At 40.2% G+C, this 20,199-nt stretch overlaps 1 protein-coding gene across 1 annotated transcript; it reads right to left on the bottom strand.

Moving 5' to 3' along the window:
* Positions 1-666: 666 nt before the first annotated feature.
* Positions 667-20,177, bottom strand: Atp6v1d (ATPase, H+ transporting, lysosomal 34kDa, V1 subunit D). Its single transcript, XM_013017196.1, has 9 exons — positions 19,994-20,177; positions 13,240-13,357; positions 11,820-11,899; positions 9,628-9,695; positions 7,840-7,884; positions 6,038-6,141; positions 4,709-4,775; positions 3,631-3,709; positions 667-1,546 (listed from the first exon to the last, which is right to left on the bottom strand). The coding sequence occupies exons 1-9, from the start codon at positions 20,032-20,034 to the stop codon at positions 1,405-1,407; spliced, it is 744 nt and encodes a 247-aa protein (XP_012872650.1). The 5' UTR covers positions 20,035-20,177; the 3' UTR covers positions 667-1,404.
* Positions 20,178-20,199: the final 22 nt, after the last annotated feature.

The raw sequence follows: 20,199 nt of genomic DNA, 5'->3' as shown, positions 1-20,199 counted from the left end.
CCTTTTATTTCTGCCTCTGAAATTAAGATTCACTTGACTTGTATTCTAGCTATGCTGCTGTGTTTACCAAACTAAGCCTAAATTTCCCCAACAAAATAAAATGTTGGGAAATTAAATATTAAGTAGTTCCATGCTATTTACTTTTAAAATTTTTATTTTCCAATCATTAAATTTATACTCAATCTGAGATTTTGTTTTGTAAACAATAAGTTTCTTACAAATTAGCTCCTCTATAATAAGGTTGGTATCTTACCTTTAAACATAAAGTTTTGGGTGTGTTTTAAGTCTTAAATATAAGGGAAGCAGGAGAGGGACAAGAGGATGTTAAAAACTCTTTAAAGGTAGACTACTTGCCTAAAACAAGTTGCAAGCAATTATGCTGAGTAGACTGAGGGTGTGGCTCAGGTGGTGGAGGCCCTACCTAGCAACCTTCAATAGCCTTGATTTTAAGTCCCAATCCCAGAAAGGAACAGGAAAAATAAGGCTGAGGAATGGATAGTCATGCCAAACCAAACAGTACCAGAAATCTCAGCAATCAACCTGATAGGGACACTCAATTGCCTCATATTTATAAATGAAAACAAATTATTTAGATTCTAGTAAAACTATCTTATTAAAATGGGAATTAGTATTTTCTTAGATTAGGAAAGAAGTATTATAAAGCCCTCTTAATTCATGGCATTTATTAGTACCCAAAAATGCAGTCATTGTTACAACATAAATCATTTAGTGAAACACTGATATGGGGATCAGGTAACAAAGGTTACCTTAACATATCTACAGGAAAAAGCTTTCTGGACATCAATGCAAGTCACTGATCTGAGCATAAGGACGTTAGTATTCTTAGCAGTAAGATAACATTTTTTTTTAAAAAGATGTCAATTTTACTTTTTGTAATATAATTACATTTAAATTGGCAGAACTGCTCCCATGACAGACAAGAAACCTGTCGTGCAAGAAAAAGTAAGTGAAGGTTTCCATAAAGCTTAAGGCAGAAGTATCACAGTAACACAAGAGTGGCTAGAGCAGTCTCAACAGTGCCAAAGTCTACGAGCAAATGGGTAGGAATGAAGACCGCCACAGCATTAGCCTAAGACCACCAATGTTTTCTAAAGCTATTTCTTAAGATGCCTGCTAACACATCACATACAACAGCTGAAAATGGAATAGTGTGAAACTTATATGGATTAAATCCTATAAATTACCAGGCAGGTTCTACAATCTCTTTCAGCTGTGGTATGTGGTTATTGAATTAGGATTCTGCAAGTTCTCACAGGACACCAAGGTAAATTTTACACCCAGTGAATTTTTTAGGTTAAAAAATAAATAGCCACACAAAACCTACACATTAAATTAAAATGGAGCCAAGTGTTGGGTGTTTCCAAAGAAGCAGAACAGGAAAGATTATTCAAAGAGAAGATCTTCGTCCTTCTCTTCAACCAGAAGGTTTGCAGGCTCCATCACTTCTCCAGCTGCCCTCCGTTGCTCCAAGTCCTTCTCAGATTTTTCCTTGAGAATCTTTTTCTTCTCCTGTATTTTCTTTAACCTGCCAGATGAAGGGCGAAATTTTCTGGATGATATTTCAGTACTTAATAGACTTGATTTCTTTTAAGTTTTCTAACAAGAATAACACAAAACTAGAACAAAGTTTGATACTCCAATTAATTTTAATAAGCCATTTTAACAAATATTTGAGGTACAATATAGTTAATAACTGATTTCAAAAGTGCTATCCCAGGTTAAAGAAAATGTGGAACCTATTTTTTAATGGAACAGATTTTGAGCATTCAGATATTAAAGTTTTGGATCAGCACAATGCTGACCATAAAGGACAGAAACAATAATTTGATAAGATTATCAATAATACATCATCATACTCAGGCTGCTCAAAGTCTAAGACCAGCAGTCTTCCTTAAACATTCCTGCTTTGGTTTACTCTCACTTCTCTGAGCCCAGTGTACCAACCCCTTTACCAATTTAAATTTATTCCCATTGGCTCTTAAAACTTCATAACCAACTCATGGACTGCATGCACCACTTCTCAGCATGTACTGTGCTAATTCTCTAATGGTACAATTTATGCTATTTGGTAATGCCCCAAGTTCTTTATACTATCTACTTAACATGCAATATGTATTTCCTGACTAATTACAGCTTTATCAGTTTTTATATAGAAACACCCCAATCTAAATCAGTGTTTAATCATAAAAAATAAGTCTTAAATTTTGGAGATGCTATGTTTTAGATATGTAAGAAATGTCTCCATAGCCTTTGGCAATATACCAGTCATGTTTTTGGGTTTTTGGTCAGTTGTGGGGCTTGAACTCTGGGCCTGGGCACTATCCCTGAGCTCTTCAGCTCAAGGCTAGCATTCTACCACTTGAGCCATAGTGCCACTTCCGGTTTTCTGGTGGTTAATTAGAGATAATAGTCTCACAGATTTTCTTGCCTTGGCTGGCTTTGAACCACAATCCTCAGATCACTGCCTCCTAAGTAGCTAGGATTACAGGCGTGAGCCACCAGCACCTGGCAGCAGTCACATTTGTCTGCAGGGAGTATGTTCCAAGACCTGCAGTGGATGTCTAAAACTGAATAATGCTAAACCTTATGAATACTAATCATCTGAACTTCACATCCACCTATTAAGCCAACCATAAACTGAACATTATACATGTGTTTGATAAAATTATGTACAGTTAGAAATTAACTTATTTATTTTTAAGTCAAGAACTTTCCTTATTTTTTCTTTGTCATTCATGGGGCTTGAACTCTGGGCCTGGGCACTGTCCCTTAGCTCTTCAGCTCAAGGCAAGCGCTCTACCACTTGAGCCACAGTGCCATTTCCAGTTTTCGGGTGGGTTATTGGAGATAAGAGTCTCATGGACTTTTCCTGCCCAGGCTGGCTTTGAACCGCAATCCTCAGCTCTCAGCCTACTAATTAGCTAGGATTACAGGTGTGAGCCACGAGCACCCAGTCAAGAACTTTTCTTTTCCCTTAAAGGAAAACAACTTTGTGAAGTTCTAGCATCTCTATATTGTGAGTCCATTATGATATACATTGAGCTATGTGAACACAAGCACTGCAATATCATGACAGGCAACAGTCAGCTCAGAGAACTGAGATGGCTGTAGCCAGGCAGCATCTGCACTGTGGCTATGCTGGACAAAGGACCATTTACCTAACAGTGGGACAGTCAGATCTGACCTTGCTTTATTATAAAGCATACAACTGAGAACTTACAAATTATTTCTTCATTTTCCATTTATTTTCAGCCTTCAGTTGACCATAAGTACTGACCTTAAAATCACTGGAAAGCACATAAAAGTGGGGCTACTATATTGTCAAAGGCTAAGGATATGTTTTGAAAATATGTAAGACATAGCATCTCCTCCCAAAAAATCTTTCTTCTTTTTGGAGATGAGGTTTGCCATGGAGCCCAAGCTAGTTTAGAACTCATGATTCTCCTGCCTCAGGCTCCCAGGTACACCACCATACCTACAACTTGTCAAAAAAAATTCAAGCTGTGCTAATTCCGAAGAATATAAGCCAACTAGTCACTCAGCAAATTGAGCCTTTGGAATATGAGGAGAAAAAAATAAAAAGATCAATAACTGCCAGTTTCAACAAACCTATAGAACTCTTCCCGCTCTCTTTCATCCAGCTCTGTGATGATATAAGCAAGGGTACGTTCAATCCGGGGAATGATGACTAGAGTTTAAAAAAATATATATGTGAGAACTTCTGAGCCCCCTTCCTTCCAAATTACCAATGCACATTTGTTAATTTTTTTAAATTGTAGAACTAAATACATATTGAATGCACTGAACTTAGACAACAAAAACAAAAAATTACAATGAAGTATACCCCAGACATCCAAAAGTAGCAATTATAAATGTTTTCTGTGCACAGAAAACTTTAAACTGTAATAGATCCAACACTGAATTTAATGTATATTTATAAGCAGGTAACACTGAACCCTGGATGTTATTTTAAATACACCAGATTTCTATGTTTATATATATATATATATATATTTTTTTTTTTTTTTGGTCCGGTCCTGGGGCCTGAACTCTGGGTCTGGGTGCTGTCCCTCAGCTCTTCAGCTCAACTACACTCTACCACTTGGGCCACAGCGCCACTTCCGGCTTTTTTCTTTTTTCTTATGTGGTGCTGAGGAATCGAACCCAGGGCCTCAGGCATGCAAGGCAAGCGCTCTACCACTGAGCCACCTTCCCAGCCCTCTTTAAACCTTTCTTTAATGGAAACTAAGGTTCTTTAAGCAAAAAGCATTATTATTATGTAGCTATGTCCTTAAAATAATGAAATAAGAGTTGTAAAATAAATGTATCCAAGTAGGAATTTTACTTTTAGAAATCAAAAAGAATGGCCTAAAGGAGAGGAACATAAAGCATATTCAAAAAAATAAACTGCTCAATAATCAGAAGAAAGTAAACACGAAACTCCTGAGAAAGTTTCTACCTCTTATTAAACACACAAATAACTAGAAATGAATGCAACATTCCATAATCTTACCAGGGTCGTCGTTAACACCCCCCCCCAAATTATACACATACATTTCCCACTTCTTTACTGACACTTGCTCTTCACTAAGACAGTATCTTCCTTACCTTTCAGTCTCAAGCAGCTGTAAGCAAGTGGGGAAGGAATGGACAAGTAGATAACAAAGCACTGACAGCTCTGACTCACCATGCTCAATGGCATTCACACGCCTGTTGGTTATCTTGATAGCTTCATCCAGAGTCACAAAGGAAGTCTAAAGAGGACAGATTAATAATGACAGCACCAAGTCTTCCTAACTATGTTCAGCTCTACTCAGACTAGACTTAAGAATGCATTTTGGAAAACAAAAACAATCTCTTGTCAGTACACTTAAAGAGCACAGTTTCTATGAGATTTTTCATATAGCTAGCACTATTATTGTGCTGTTAAAACTAATTACTTTGGACTCATTGAAATAGACATAAAAGTGACAAGAGGCCAGGTGCCAGTAGCTCCTTGCTACATAGGAGGCTGAGATCTGAGGATCATGGTTTGAAGCCAGCCAAAGCAGGAAAGTCTGTGAGACTTTCATCTCCAATTAACTGCCAAAAGCTGGAAGTAGAGCTGTGGCTCAAGTGGTAGAGCACCATTCTTACCATCCTGGATAGCATCTAGGCCCTCAGTTCAAGCCCCAGGACTGGCACAAAAAATAAAGTAACAAGAGGAGAGAATCACTAATATAACCTAATAAACAATCTGCAAAAGGAAAAAATGACTTCCACACACAAACCATTTGTGTGTGTGTGTGTGTGAACTCAGGGCTGGGTTCTGCCCCAGAGCTCTGTGTGTGTGTGTGTGTGTGTACACTCAGGGCTGGGTTCTGCCCCAGAGCTTTTGTGCTCAAAGCTAGCACTCTACCACTTGAATAAAAACACTACTTCTGGAATTTGGTGGCTAACTGGAGATGAAGGCATATGACCAACTTTCCTGCCTGAGCTGGTTTCGAGCCAGTGATTCCCAGATCTCAGCCTCCTGAGTAGCTAGGACTACTGGTATGAGCAACCACTGCCAGGCTTATTTTTGCATTTAAGTCTAGCCAAGCAAAGTATGAAATTGGACTACATGTATTTTTTTAGAAAATAAAATGTAGGGATAATTGTGCAGAAGTCACATTTCAGAAATCAAAGTGGCTCACGCCTGTAATCCTAGCTAATCAAGAGGCTGAGATCTGAGGATCACAGTTCAAAGCCAGCCCGGGCAGGAAATTCCATGAGACTCTTATCTCCAATAAAGCACTAGGTGCTGTGGCTCAAGCAGTAGAGCGCTTGCCTTGAGCTGAAGAGCAAAGGGACAGCGCCCAAGCCCAGAGTTCAAGCCCCACGACTGACAAAGAAAAAAGAAATCAAAACATTAGGTTTGTTTCACACAGGACCATACACAGCTAAAATTACAAAGCCCAGTAAAGTCCAGCACAGGCTAGGAATGTCCTCCACTTGACTACTAGAATCAGAATTGTCTAGCTCTGCGTTTGCTGACCTGCAGTGAAGCCAGTTCCACCAGAAGTTCCACTGCTTTGGCATAATTCCTCTTTAATTTAGCCAACTGTTCCCCACCTCTGGCTAAACCGGTCAGTTCATAACCTGCAACAACCAGTCAGACAACATTTGTAACTAGAGAGAAAATAATCCTCTTCAATAAAATTCCAAAAGGAAAACAATTAAGAAAAACACCAAACATAGACACAAATCCACAAAAATCCTGTTAAATACAAACATTAAGTACCCATTTCACTTTGTAGTCATTATAGAAGCATGCTAAGTTTTTCTACAAGGATACTATTATAGAGGAGAAAAGTGAGTGTGTGTGTGTGTTTTGCTAGGGATTGAACCTTGAGTGTCATCCCAGGCAAGCTTCCATCCCCAGCCTTAAGAAGAAACTAACAAACCTTCAGTGCCTAGCTCTCTGATTTTACACCTCTATTCCCTTTGGGAACTCTATTGCCTGGTGTCATAGTAGAAAGATGTTCTCTGATAAGAGGTAGATCATGTTTGATTTGTTTATATGAGCCATACTTAATATTCTACATGATTTGAATAAATAGTATAAGACCAGTAACACATAACTTGAAAAAAATAAGCCAGGCGCCAGTGGCTCACATCTGTAATCCTAGCTACTCAGGAGGCTGAGATCTGAGGATCGCGGTTCAAAGCCAGCCTAGGCAGGAGAGTACATGAAACTCTTTTCTCAAATAAACCACCAGAAAACTGGAAGTGGCGCTGTAGCTCAAGTGGTAGAGAGCTAGCCTTGAGCTGAAGAACTGAGGGACAACGCTTAGGCCCACAGTTCAAGCCCCATGACCAACAAACAAAAAAAAAAAAAGAAAAAATATTGTTTCTATGGGGAAAAAAGTTCCTTTACTTGGAGAAGACTGAGTAAATATGAATTATTACCACCAAAATATTATCGAACTAGGATCAGAATGGATGACACAAATTACAAATAAGAGGCTGGGAAGGTGGCTCAGTGGTAGAGTGCTTGCCTTGCATGCCTGAGGCCCTGGGTTCAATTCCTCAGCACCACATAAGCAAAAAAAAAAAAAAAAAAGCCAAAAGTGGCACTGTGGCTCAAGTGGTAGAGTGCTAGCCTTGAGCTGAGGGACAGTGCCAGGACCAGAGTTCAGGCCCCATGCCCGGACCCAAAAAAAAAACAAACAAAAAAATTACAAATAAATAGGTGGGCTAGAAATATTGCATTTAAATTTACATCACCCCATTTAAGATCATATTCTACTTTAAAAAGACAAAGACTTTGCTTAAAAACTGGCAATTATAAACAATGTATTACAAGTATAGTGTTGCATAATAAGTTATCGAAGCTTAAAAAGCCTTTGTTTGGCTGGTCCTGGGGCTTGAACTCAGGGCCTAGGCACTGTCCCTGAGCTTTTGCTCAAGACTAGCACTCTACCACTTAAGCCACAGCTCCACTTTTGGCTATTATAAGTGGTATTAGAAATTAGAAATAACAGTCTCATGGACTTTCCTGCCAGAGCTAGCTTTGAACCATGATCCTTAAATCTTAGCCTCCTGAGCAGCTAGGATTACAAGCATGAGCCACCAATCCCTGGCTGAGGTCTCGTTTGTAAATGACAAATGAACACACAAGGATGTGCTTCTAAGTTAAAATTAAGTATTTTAAGATATGGGCAATGTTTATTCCTGACCATCCATCTGAACTCTTAAAATCTGACAAGGGTGCTTTCCCAACAAGCTTCATCAAAACAGGAAGCAGAGAGGATCCCAGAGACATAGACACACATTAACATGAAAAGTTTCACTTACTGTCAGTGCCTTCATGGTAATGTTCAAACACTGGTAAGGTAACACCTGGTAAAGAAGATGCATATATAGATTCACAAACAAGGACCTTGATCATTTTGCTTTGTTTTGTTTGGCTATTTTGGAACTCTTTTTTTTTTTTTTTTTTTTGGGTCCGGTCGTGGGGCCTGAACTCTGGGCCTGGGCGCTATCCCTCAGCTCTTCAGCCCAAGGCTAGCGCTCTACCACTTGAGCCACAGCGCCACTTCCGGCTTTTTTCTTTTTGCTTATGTGGTGCTGAGGAATCGAACCCAGGGCCTTGAGCATGCAAAGCAAGAGCTCTACCACTGAGCCACCTTCCCAGCCCACCTCTTTTTTTTTTTTTTTTTTTTGTCGGTCGTGGGGCTTGAACTCTGGGCCTGGGTGCTGTCCCTCAGCTCTTCAGCTCAAGGCGAGCACTCTACCACTGAGCTACAGCGCAACTTCCGGTTTTCTGGTGGTTTATTGGAGATAGGAGTCTCACAGTCTCTCCTGCCCAGGCTGGCTTTGAACCGTGATCCTCAGATCTCAGCCTCCTGAGTAGCTAGGATTACAGGCGTGAGCCACCAGCGCCCGGCGATTTTGGAACTCTTGATAGTCCAAATTGGCTCTAAACTCAGTTCTCCTATTTCACCTACTCAGTGCTGGTATTTTTATAAACAAGTACTACCACGGAAGTACTTTTTTTTTTTAATAATGGAGTTTTTGAATTAAGGGACTGGCCTTGCTAACAGATACACTTCACCCATGTCTCTAGTCCTTTCTAGTATAGTAATCTCATATTTATGTCCCAGCTAGCCTGCATAGCTAGGATGACAGTTGCATACCACCACATTCAGTTTTTATTCATTGAGATTGTTTCAAATTTTTTTACTTGCCTGGACTGGCCTAGAACCTTATCCCCTGATCTCTACCTGTGAAAGTGGCTAGGAATTTAGGCATGAAACCACTCCCTGCTTAAAGTACTAGTTTTTTCTTTTTCTTATTTTTTTAGGTGGGGTGCAGTCTTAGGGCTTGAACTCAGGGCCCTTGGCATTATCTGAGCATTTTTACTCAAAGCTAGAGATCCACCCCACTTGAGCCACAGCTCTACTTAGTCTAGCTTTTTGCTAGTTAATTGGAGATAAAGAGTCTCACAGACTCTCCTTGCCTGGCTGGCTTCAAAACACAATCCTCAGATCTCAGCCTCCTAAGTAGCTAGGATTACAGGCATGAGCCACTGGTACCCATTTTAAGGTACCATTTCTTTTTTGGGGAGGGGATGGGGGGCATTGTTTGGTTTTGTTTTTGAAGTACTATTTCTTAATCAGTATTTCCTATGTTTCTTTCATGAAATATTCAAAGTCAAGTCTGGAATAATAACTGGTTTTAACTGATAAATTTAATATTAATAACCTGCCTTCTGGAGTGTTAAGGACCTGGTTGTTAATGGTTTTAACATATAGAGCCAATGAACTTGTTCTATGTAGAAGATAGAAAATGGGACATCAAGATACTGTCATAAAAGTGGTTACTTTTTTTAGCCGGGTTCAAGCCTTAGTTACTCAGGAGGATTGAGGTTCGAAGCTGGCCCCAGCAGAAAAGTCCCTGTGAGACTCTTATGTCCAATTAACCACTCAAAAACTAGAAGTGGAACTGTGGCTCACGTGGTAGAGCCTTGAGCACCAAGAGGCTCAGGATTAGCACCTAGGACTTGAGTTCAAGCCCCATAACCAACAACAACAACAAAATGTGGTTACTCTTTTAAATGGTTCTAAAAGATTGGTAAGTTACCTGCTACATTATCTTTCTTTGCTCGAATCTTCACTTGAGCTTTATTTACATTTTGGATAACTGTGGTACTGCAGGGGGAAAAAAAATTTGTTGTCTTGTTAGAAATAAACCTAAGGCTCCATTGGATAGTTTCAACATTAAATGAGACCAAGAATGAGATGCTTTAATCTACCTTTTACCAAAAAAAGAGAAAAGGCGCAGCTATCAGATGAGGGCCTCAGAGAGCAGTAAATGAACAATAGCTAAAACACTAGTCAGAAGAAAAACAAAATGATTTTAAAGTGCATGACTGTTTTCAGCAAATACAGGGATGTGATTTTACAAGCTCACAGGTTCTTCCCCCCTCACCCCTGCCCCTGGTCCGGTCATAGGACCTGAACTCTGGGCCTGGGCTCTGTCCCTCAGCTCTTCAGCTCAAGGCTAGCACTCTACCACTTGAGCCACAGCGCCATTTTCCGGCTTTTGCTTATGTGGTGCTGAGGAATCGAACCCAGGGCCTCATGCATGCAAGGCAAGTGCTCTACCACTGAACCACCTTTCCAGCCCCAAGCTCACAGGTTCTTATGCTAGTATAAATTTAGAGAAAATGTTCTTTCCTTCTAAGTTTGCTGTTCAGTTGTTACGCTGGTGTTCAAATTCCTTTACCGTAATTTCCTTTTGGCTGCAATGTGACTCCCCATCTGGTACTATAAAATGAAGTGTTCTAAAACAGAACAATCATGTGCTGCTTACCACTACTGATTTCTTCTCTCTGCTAGAAATCCTGTCAGCAATGGCAAAAAACAGTAATCTACTCTTCAACTGACCTAACAGCTCTCTGGTTGCAGACTTCCCAGCCGAGAAAGTTCCTACAGTAAGTAAGCCTTATGACACTGGGAAAAGAAAACTAAAACTCCTGAGAACAACTTTCACCTCAGTCCCTAACTAGTCACAAGCACTTCACTTAGATTAACAAGGCTTATCTATAGTCCCCCCAGCAATATCTGAACAATCACAAATAAATTGGCATAATCCCATTTGAAAACCACCTGTATACTTGTAAAGCATATTTTTTTTTCTGCCAGTCCTGGGCTTGAACTCAGGGCCTCGGCACTGTCCCTGAGCCTTCTTTTGCTCAAAGCTATCCCTCTACCACTTGAACCACAGTGCCACTTCAGGCTTTTTCTGTTTATGTAGTACTGAGGAATGAACCCAGAACTTCATGCATGCTAGGCAAGCACTCGACCACTAAGCTACATTCCCAGTCTGTAAAGCATATTCTAATATGACGAAAGCCATAAAGTTCCTGCCTTGCAAATAAGATTTCACTCTCAAAATTTTATCCTAAAGGAAATAATTGAAATGAAAAATGAAAAATATATGTATGAAGATATTCACAGTCCTTCCTTAATATTCCAAAAATCTGACAATCAACTCAAAGTTCCAGCTATAGGAGAAAAGGTTAAGAAAATATGGTACATCTTAAGAAAGATGTTACAACTATGTTAAAAATAAGCGAAATGTTGATGAACCAATGTCAAGTGAAATAGACTATAAAATAGAAGTCACCAATAGCTCACGCCTATAATCCTAGCTACTCAACTGAGATCTAGGGACAGTGGTTTGAAAACAGCCTGAGCAGAAGTTTGTGGGATTTTATCTCTAACCAACACAAAGCCAGAAGTGGAGCTGTGGCTCAAGTGGTAGGACATGAGCTTAAAGCAAAAAAAGCTCATGGGCAGGCCCAAGCCCAGAGTTCAGGCCCCAGGACTGGCACACACACACACACACACACACACACACACACACACACAAAAAGGCATATGTGAATGGGAACAGACAAAGAGCTGAAATGATAGAATTCAAAGTGATCAATCTTATTACTATAGCATTTGTCTTTAATGCTTATGGGTTTTTATTTTTTTTATTATGTCAGTAATGGTGCCTGAATTCAGGGTGTGGGTGTTACTGCTTACCTTTTACACTCAAGTCACAGTTGAGTCACAGTTCCATTTCCAGTCTTTTGGTGATTAATTGGAGGTAAACATCTCATGGACTTTCCTACAGAGGGTGGCCTCAAACTTCAATTCTCAGTTCTCAGCCTCCCAAGAAGCTAGGATTGTAGGTTAGAGGCACCAGTATCCAGCTTTGTGTATTTTTAAATTACGGTGGCAATTATGAATTGGAAAACTCTGTTTGTTTTAACACCTTACCTGAAGTCCCCTGCTGTGAACTTGGCCTCAGCAAGTGAAAAGGCAGCTTCTCTCATCACTTCACCCATCAACATTTTAGTCTGGAAAGCAGAAACCAACAACAGAGTCAACCAAGCTTTTGTAGGGAAGAAAACCACATCATAATTAAGTTCTTTCAGTAACCATCAATATTTTATGTGAGCTGTAAAATGTCAATATTTAATGTTGACTTGATAAAACAAAAATGTCCAATAACATGTTACAACACTGAGTCTTATCATTAAAACATTAATAGGGATGCGAGGGGGAAAACAGGAGAGAAAAATGGAAGAGGCGACATTGACCATGAAGCATTGTGCTCATTACCTGATTTATGAAATTATAACCTTTTTGTACAACTACTTAGTAATAATAAAGAAAAACATTAAATTCATTAATAAATGCAAAACTAAATCTTCACTGAGGGACCCACCTTTCCTATTGATTTGCTCAAATTAGTCTCTTAAATTCATTTCCGGTAAAGTCAAAATCTGAATGACCTACAATGTGCCAGCACTACTCGAAGTACTAGACATACAGGGCTAAAAAGACAAAGTCCTTGCTCTCTTAAACTTACATTCTCTAATGTGGAGGGAGAAATATATCAAGCAAGAAAATACCATTCAGTAGTACTAGCTTTGGTTAAAAAAAAAAATGTGACAAAGTAAAAATGGTAGTTACATTAGGCTTGGGAGGACAGCAATCTCTGAAGAGACTAAAATACCTGGAAGAGCTAGTCAGAAGTAGTTCTGGGGAATGAACATCTTAGAAGATGAAGAAATTGGGCTGGGAAAATATGGCTTAGTGGTAGAATGCTTGCCTAGCATGCATGAAGGTCTGGGTTCGATTCCTTAGTACCACATAAACAGAAAAAGCCAGAAGTGGCTCTGTGGCTCAAGAGGTAGAGTGATAGCCTTGAGCAAAAGAAGCTCATGGATAGTGCCCAGACCCTGAGTTCAAGCCCCAGGACTGGCAAAAAATAAAAAGATGAAGAAATAGCTCATGGAAAGACCCGGAGAAAGTCATTAGGAAGAATACTCCAAATGAGGTCAAAGAGGCAGGCATAAACCAGGTCAAGTGGCTCTGTAAGCATGATTCAGGAGTGTCAATTTTAGAAAGTGAAGTATCTGAAACTAAAATCTTTATGTAAGTACACTACCATGTTTCAATACCTGTTATAATGGCATTTTTAATTTTGGAAGGAAAGAAAAGAATTCAAATAAACAGAAATTAAGAGTTAGGCATTTAGTAGTAAAATGTGTGCTTAAAATGTACAAGGCCCTGGATTGAATCCCCAGGACCAAAAAGAAAAGAAAAACAAAGAAGTTTAAACGCCAATGGTCATACTGGATTTTTCTTGAATACTTATAAAAAATACTATTCTAAGTAAAGTGCATTCTACCTCTATTATCTTCTTTAAGATCTGTCGAAACCGAAGAGTTAAGGCATCAGATTTTTTCTTCAGGAGGTTTCGACCTGTCTGAGCTCCTTTTAAACGAGCCTTCATGATGGTCTGTGCCCTACATAAACAAAAACATTTATTGTTACTGTTTAAAAGACACAATAATACCTCTGGAACACAGAGTTAAAATTACCTTATATTCTGTTTTCCGGTTTTTGAGACAGGTCTCACTATGTAGCATAGGTTGGCCTCGAACTCACAATCATCCTTACTCAAGTTCGGTGTTTTATTCTTTTGATGTAATAAGTATAAGAAGACACATTTGTAGCTGACAAACTGTTTTCTTTTATGTTTTTATTGTAGAAATAGTGTACAGAGGGGTTAGAGTTACATGAGTAAGGTAAATGAGTACATTTCCTATCCAGTGTTGTTACCTCCTCCTGTTCATCCCCTACCATCCTCCCCCCCAACCTTCCAAACTCCTCCCCCCCACCAAGTTGTAAAGTTCATTTTCAACATAGTGTCTTGTACATCTCATTGTTACAATGAGTCAACCTGTATCCTTATTTAAGCATTTTGTTATTTTTTTAAGCATTTTCTATTCCCCAAATTAGAATATGTATATACAAGATGCAAGACACTTGGGGCTGGGAAGGTGGCTCAGTGGTAGAGTGCTTGCTTGCCTTGTATGCAGGAGGCCCTGGGTTCAATTTCTCAATAAACAGAAAAAAAAAAAAAAAAACAGAAAAGCCGGAAGTGGCGCTGTGGCTCAAGTGGTAGAGCGCTAGCCTTGAGCTGAAGAGCTGAGGGACAGCGCCCAGGCCCAGAGTGCAGGCCCCACGACCGGACCCCCCCCCCAAAAAAAAGATGCAAGACACTGACATCAAATACATGGGGGAAGCACATACAAAAGAAGCAAAAAGTCACATAGTACATTTTAAGTACGTTAAAAACAATAGCAAGCAAGAAAAAAAAAAGCTGTGTCCCTATCTTGGGGCTCATTTCACCTAACATCATCTTATATATACATAGCTTTTTTATATATACATAGCTTTTGACCTTTTCTGCTTGTCCTAGACTTATACTAGTTATTGCAAATAAGGGAAACCTGGAACCTATGTTTCTTTGGACCTGGCTTACTTCACTTAATTTTTTCCTAGTTATTGCAAATAAGGGAAACCTGGAACCTATGTTTCTCTGGGCCTGGCTTACTTCACTTAATATAATTTTTTCCAAGTCTTTCCATTTCCTAACAAATGGGACAATGTCATTCTTTCTGATGGAGTCATAGAATTCCATTGTATGTATGTGTGTGTATACGTATATGTATACATATATACACATATATATATATTCATCTACTGAGGGGCATCTGGGTTGGTTCCATATCTTAGCTATGGTAAATAATTCTGCGATAAACATAGTTGTGCTGGTAGCTTTAGTATAGTCTTGTTTGTGATTATTTGGGTAAATGCCCAAAAGTGGGATTGCTGGATCACAGGGGTGCTCTACTGCTTTCCAAAGTGGTTGAACAAGTTTACACTCACACCAACAATGCAGTAGGGTTCCCTTTTGACCACATCCCCTCCAGCATCTGTTGTTATTAGATTTCTTGATTCTAGCCATTCTAACTGGGGTGAGGTAGAATCTCAATGTTGTTTTGATTTGCATTTCTTTTTTTTGGGGGGAGGGAGTCCAGTCATGGGGCCTGAACTCTGCGTCTGGGTGCTATCCCTCAGCTCTTCAGCTCAAGGCCAGTGCTCTACCACTTGAGCCACAGAGCCACTTCCGGCTTTTTCTTTTTGCTTATATGGTGCTGAGGAATCGAACCCAGGGCTTTGAGCATGCAAGGCAAGCGCTCTACCACTGAGCCACCTTCCCAGCCCATCTATTGACCATTCTTATTTCCTCTTCAGAGAGAATTCTCTTTAAGTCTTTAGCCCACTTGTTGATGGGGTGGTTATTTCTTTGAGGATTTGTTGTTGAATGATTTAGTTTTTTGAGTTCTAAGTATATTTTAGATATAAGACCCTTGTCTATTATATTGCTAGTGAAGATCTTCTCCCAGTTTGTAGGCTTTCTAGTGATCTTGCTTGCTATGTCCTTTGCCATGCAGAAGCTCTGCAGTTTCATGCAATCCCATTTGTCCAACCTTTCTTTGATTTGTTGTGTTTCTGGGTCTTTATTAAGAAAATTTCGGCCTGTGCCAAGGAGCCCTACAGTTTCTCCTATTCCTTCCTGTAATGTTTTCAGGGTGTCTGCTTTGACTTCAAGATCTTTGATCCAGGGGCTGGGAAGGTGGCTCAGTGGTAGCGTGCTTGCCTTGCATGCTCAAGGCCCTGGGTTCGATTCCTCAGATAAGCAAAAAAGAAAAAACCGGAAGTGGCACTGTGGCTCAGGTGGTAGAGCGCTAGCCTTGAGCTGAAGAGCTGAGGGACAGCGCCCAGGCCCAGAGTTCAGGCCCCACGACTGGACCAAAAAAAAAATTTAAAAAAAAAAAAAAAAAAAGATCTTTGATCCATTTGGAGCTGATTCTGGTGCAGGTGATATATAAGGATCTAGCTTTACTTTTCTACAGGTGTTAAACCTATTTTGCCAGCACCATTTTCAACTGTTTTCTTAATGCTACAGTTTTCTACCATCAGTGTTCTATAACAAGTTTATTTACAATAAAAACAATTCTACAATCAATATATGAAAAGGCAATTATAAATCCTAATAAAAATTACCAAAAACCTTATTTTGATGCTAGCATAATCTAAGTATTTGTTTTGTAATTTAAATGATATTTAATAATGTTTCAGTTGCCACTAAAGAGATATAAAGAAAAATTCTATACCACAGTCTATGATTGAAATTTGGAAGCTGAACGATGCTTACCTAGCATTCACAAGGCTCAAGGTTCAATCTACAGCACAGCAACCACACAAAAGTTTGGAATTTGGCCAAGGTAAAATGATTCACACCTGTTATCCTGGCTAGGAGGCAGAGAGCTGGAGGATCTAGGTTCGAGCCAGTCGTAGCAAGAAGTTCACAAGACCCCATTTCAACAGAAAAAAAAAAATGTTGGGCATTGTAGCATGCACTTATACTAGCGACAGGCAAAATATTAAATAGAAAATATCAGTTCAGGCCAGACCAGGCAAAAAAAAATGCTTTTTCAAAAGTAAGCAGAGGAAAAAAATGGCTTAGAGGTATGGGTCAAACTAGAGTATCTACCTAGCAAGACTTGAAGTCCCCTGAGTTCAAACTTTAGTACAAAAAAAAAAAAAAAAAAAGCAGCAAAAGCAGCAGATGAACAGTCTTTGGAAAGCAGTTAGCAGTGGCAGACTTAGCACTGACTGGTCTCAGCAGAAGTCTAATCTAGTGCAGCCGGTTCCGTTTCCAGTCTGAGCAGGAGTTATCCACCCCAATATGTACAGTTAACATTCTCTCTTGTTGACATGAAATACCAGAATTTCGGCTTAAAGAGTTATCCGGAACAAAAGGGGTGAAATCCCAGTACTACAGATTCTAGTAAGTTTAAATTAGAAAAGTGAACAGACTGATGAAACTGAGTTTACTCTGTCGATTTAAATTTCCTCCTGGATAATGGCACCTCTGTGAAATGGGACAATTTTCAATTAGAGACTTTTCAACTAGACTCTAATTTTCAATTAGAGGCTTCAATTAGAGTTTGATCTCTTTTTATTGTGTGTGTGTCTATGTCTGTGTCTGTATATCCGGGTTGGGGGTTGTTTTGACCTGGGATTTATTTGACCTCTGAGCCTTACGCTTGTTAGGCACCACTTAAGCCACTGGCCCTCAGCTCTCTTCACTTTCTCAGCTCCTTTCCTGGGAAGAGGGGTGGCCCAGGCCACCTTTCCTACTTACGCTTCCTACATAGCTGGATAACAGACATGAGCCACCCAGAATGTCTAGCTTTTTTTTGGTAAGACAGGAGTCTTGCTAACCTTTTGCCGGGGTGGCCTCAAACCATGGCCCTCCTGATCACCAATGCAACTGGCAAAAGTTGCTTTTCAATATTGATTACTTTTTTTCTTTTGTGAGACCATAGTTTGATCTCAGGTTCTTGTGCTTAACAGACAGGCAATCTCTTACTAGAGCCATACCTCCAGCCCTCAATTATTGATACTCTCAAGAGTGATTTGGCCAAGCACTCACAGCTAATATGTAGTAGGAACCAGGATTCGTGTAAGTTCTTTTGAACATGAATCTTTCATGCCTAAGGAGGCATGAAGCTTCCATTCTAAACTTGTTTTCATGGTGTAAAAGTGAATGAAAGCAACATTCCCCAGGCTCATACAATAAAATGGACTGTAACCAGGATAATCAAAACCTCATCGTTTATATGCTTCAGAACTGGCTCAGCTCTACCAAGAAAAAAAAATTTTGACCTTCAAATAAGACAATGACTTCTTTTCCACTGAATCAAAAACATCTGACTACATGACAAAGAATTGGCTGTCAAGCTTTGGGGAAAATATTTACTTCATGCATCTGATTTTCCTCTCAATTAGCATGGCAGACACTCTTAAACAGCAGTTTTCACCTTCACAAACCTATCATTTTTCTTTTCTAAGCTCAAAGAAGTCCATTCTCACCTGTTGGTCTACAAGTTCCAAAATAAAGACAAAAATATGTTAGCATTCTACTGATTATATATAACCAGACTTTAGTTAAAATACTGAAAAATCATTTTATTTGATAACCACTGACAGTGGAGGAAAGAGCTGAGCTCCACTCAGATTTGTACACAGGTGACTGGACATTTTACATGGAAGGAGACAGCATGCCTCAAGTAGTCAGTGAAATGAGTAATGATTAAAAGGGTTGGTCAGTGTCAAGTGATTACCAGGTATGTCTGCTAGCTGGCAATTATGAAAGTTAAGATTCTATCCTGCCCCAGAAACTGAGATACCCTATCCTTCCTAATAATTACATTTCAAAGGGATAGCAATTAAATGTAAACTTTTTTAAATAAATGCTCTCGAAGAAAGGAGTTCAAGATGTATCAATCCAGGTGTTGACTAGAACAAATAGTTAATTCCCCTAGCAGCTTTGAACTGCTGGTATATTTATTTTTTGGTGCTACGGATCAAATCTAGTGCCCTGTTCGCGCCAGGCTGATGCTCTGTGCTCACTAACTCAATGGCACTTTATTTGATGGTACCGGAGTGTTTGAACTCAGGCCCTCACATTTGTTAGGTAAGTACTCTACCACTTGAGCCTTGCCTCCAGCTCTATTTGCTTGTTCTTTTCCAGGTAGAATATCACATTCTTTGCCTGGGCTGGCCTCCAACTTTGATCTTTCCCATGGGTGGGTATGACAGATGTGAAACACCACATCTGGCTTACTGACTGGGATGAGGTCTTGCTAAACTTTTGCCTGGGTAAGCCCCAAACTTTGCTCCTCCACCTCCAGAGATTACAGGCCTTCAGTACAGAGATTTGGGAGGATATTCGGGGAGTTTTGACTTCATCCCAGGTTATTTCTGATCTTAATCTATTCTACAGGCATTGCCTTTCAATGAAGATTTCCCACCTAGTAAAACCAACCACTAGAAAAATCGATGGGATGAAGGTAAAATCAAATGTAACAATTTTAAGAGCTGGAGACACCCTACCCCAGCAAGCAGAGTTTGGGGTTTGATTGTAAGCATTTTATATTGTGTCCCCAATTCTGTGAGAAAAAGGATAGAATGAGGAGAAACACAATAAGAAAAAACACAAAAAGTTAAAAACACAATAGCCAAAGGCAAAACTGAATTCCTTCTTCCCTAACAAAAAGACAAAGGGAAGGAGAAGGAGGCAAATAATCTTCACTCTTCACAACCATTATGTGCGTCTGAGAAAACGAATATTTTCTTTACAAACACGCCAAGGACCTACGGTGCTGTCATTTTTCCTAACAAGGGTATCATTGCCAAAAGAAAAAGGCAGCCCACAATTGAACAGATTCCAAGAAATGGGCTCAAGGAACATTTCTCTCTCTCTCTCTCTCTTCCTCCTTCTTTCTCTCTCCTCCCTGTCCCTCTCCCTCGTTCTACCCCCCTCTCTGTATGTGTATCTTCTACAGATTAAAAATCAAGATACTTCATCCTGGAGGGAGCACAAAGACTGGTGGAAGAGAAAGACATGCAATAAAAAGCCACTTAAAACGTGATGAATGGTATTCTAGTAATAGAATAGTCTGAAATATTAATAGAAAGTCTGAAAAGGTGCCGTTTTAATAGTGCTAATGTCTCAGAAACGCGAGAGTCTTCCCATAGCAGGTGGTGACACTGACGGGATCTTGGGAAGTGAGCAAAGAAAACCAAGATTGAATCCAACGTCCGTGCTAAGAATGGATTCAATCCCCACTCTGGCTTAAGAACCTAGAGTGCATGGCAGTAAACTTCCTTTTTACTGAGCATTTATCGAAGCTCCATCGAGAGGCGACGATTCCGTTATGCAAAGCCAGAATGGCTCCACAAGGGTGTGTGGAATGAATGACTTCATTAAGGAGTAAAGACAGTGGATCGCCCCAAGGCCAGCAGGCCAAAGCCCGGCGGGGAGCGCTCTCCCTGCCCGCGGTTCACTCAGGAGGAACGTGCGCCCGGGCGGCAAGGCTGAGCCTGGATTCACGAACGCAAAGACCCTGGGAGTCGAGTTCAGGAGCAGACCCAGGAAGGAAGGCGCCCTAGTGGGGCGTCCAGGGTCGGGAGGAATCGCGCTCGGAACAGACATCCTTGAACCAGCGGGCGCCACTTACATTCGCGAAGGGAAGATCTCAATCCGGTCTTTGCCTGACATTGTAACGCTGACCACTCGGCTCGGGCAACCTTGGCTGCAACAGCTCCAATACCGTACGCTTCAGCGCCAGCCCAACACCGGAGTCAGCTGATTGTGTCACCTGATCTCCGGTGCGAGGAGGCACCAGTGGTGCCCATCTCTCATTTCCGCTTCCTGGACGGAGGA

Source organism: Dipodomys ordii, unplaced genomic scaffold, assembly GCF_000151885.1.
Source record: "Dipodomys ordii isolate 6190 unplaced genomic scaffold, Dord_2.0 Scaffold2, whole genome shotgun sequence".
In the NCBI taxonomy this organism is placed as follows: Eukaryota; Metazoa; Chordata; class Mammalia; order Rodentia; family Heteromyidae; genus Dipodomys; species Dipodomys ordii.
Note: the sequence above shows the minus strand (reverse complement) of the source record. Positions and strands in the feature narration are given on the sequence as shown.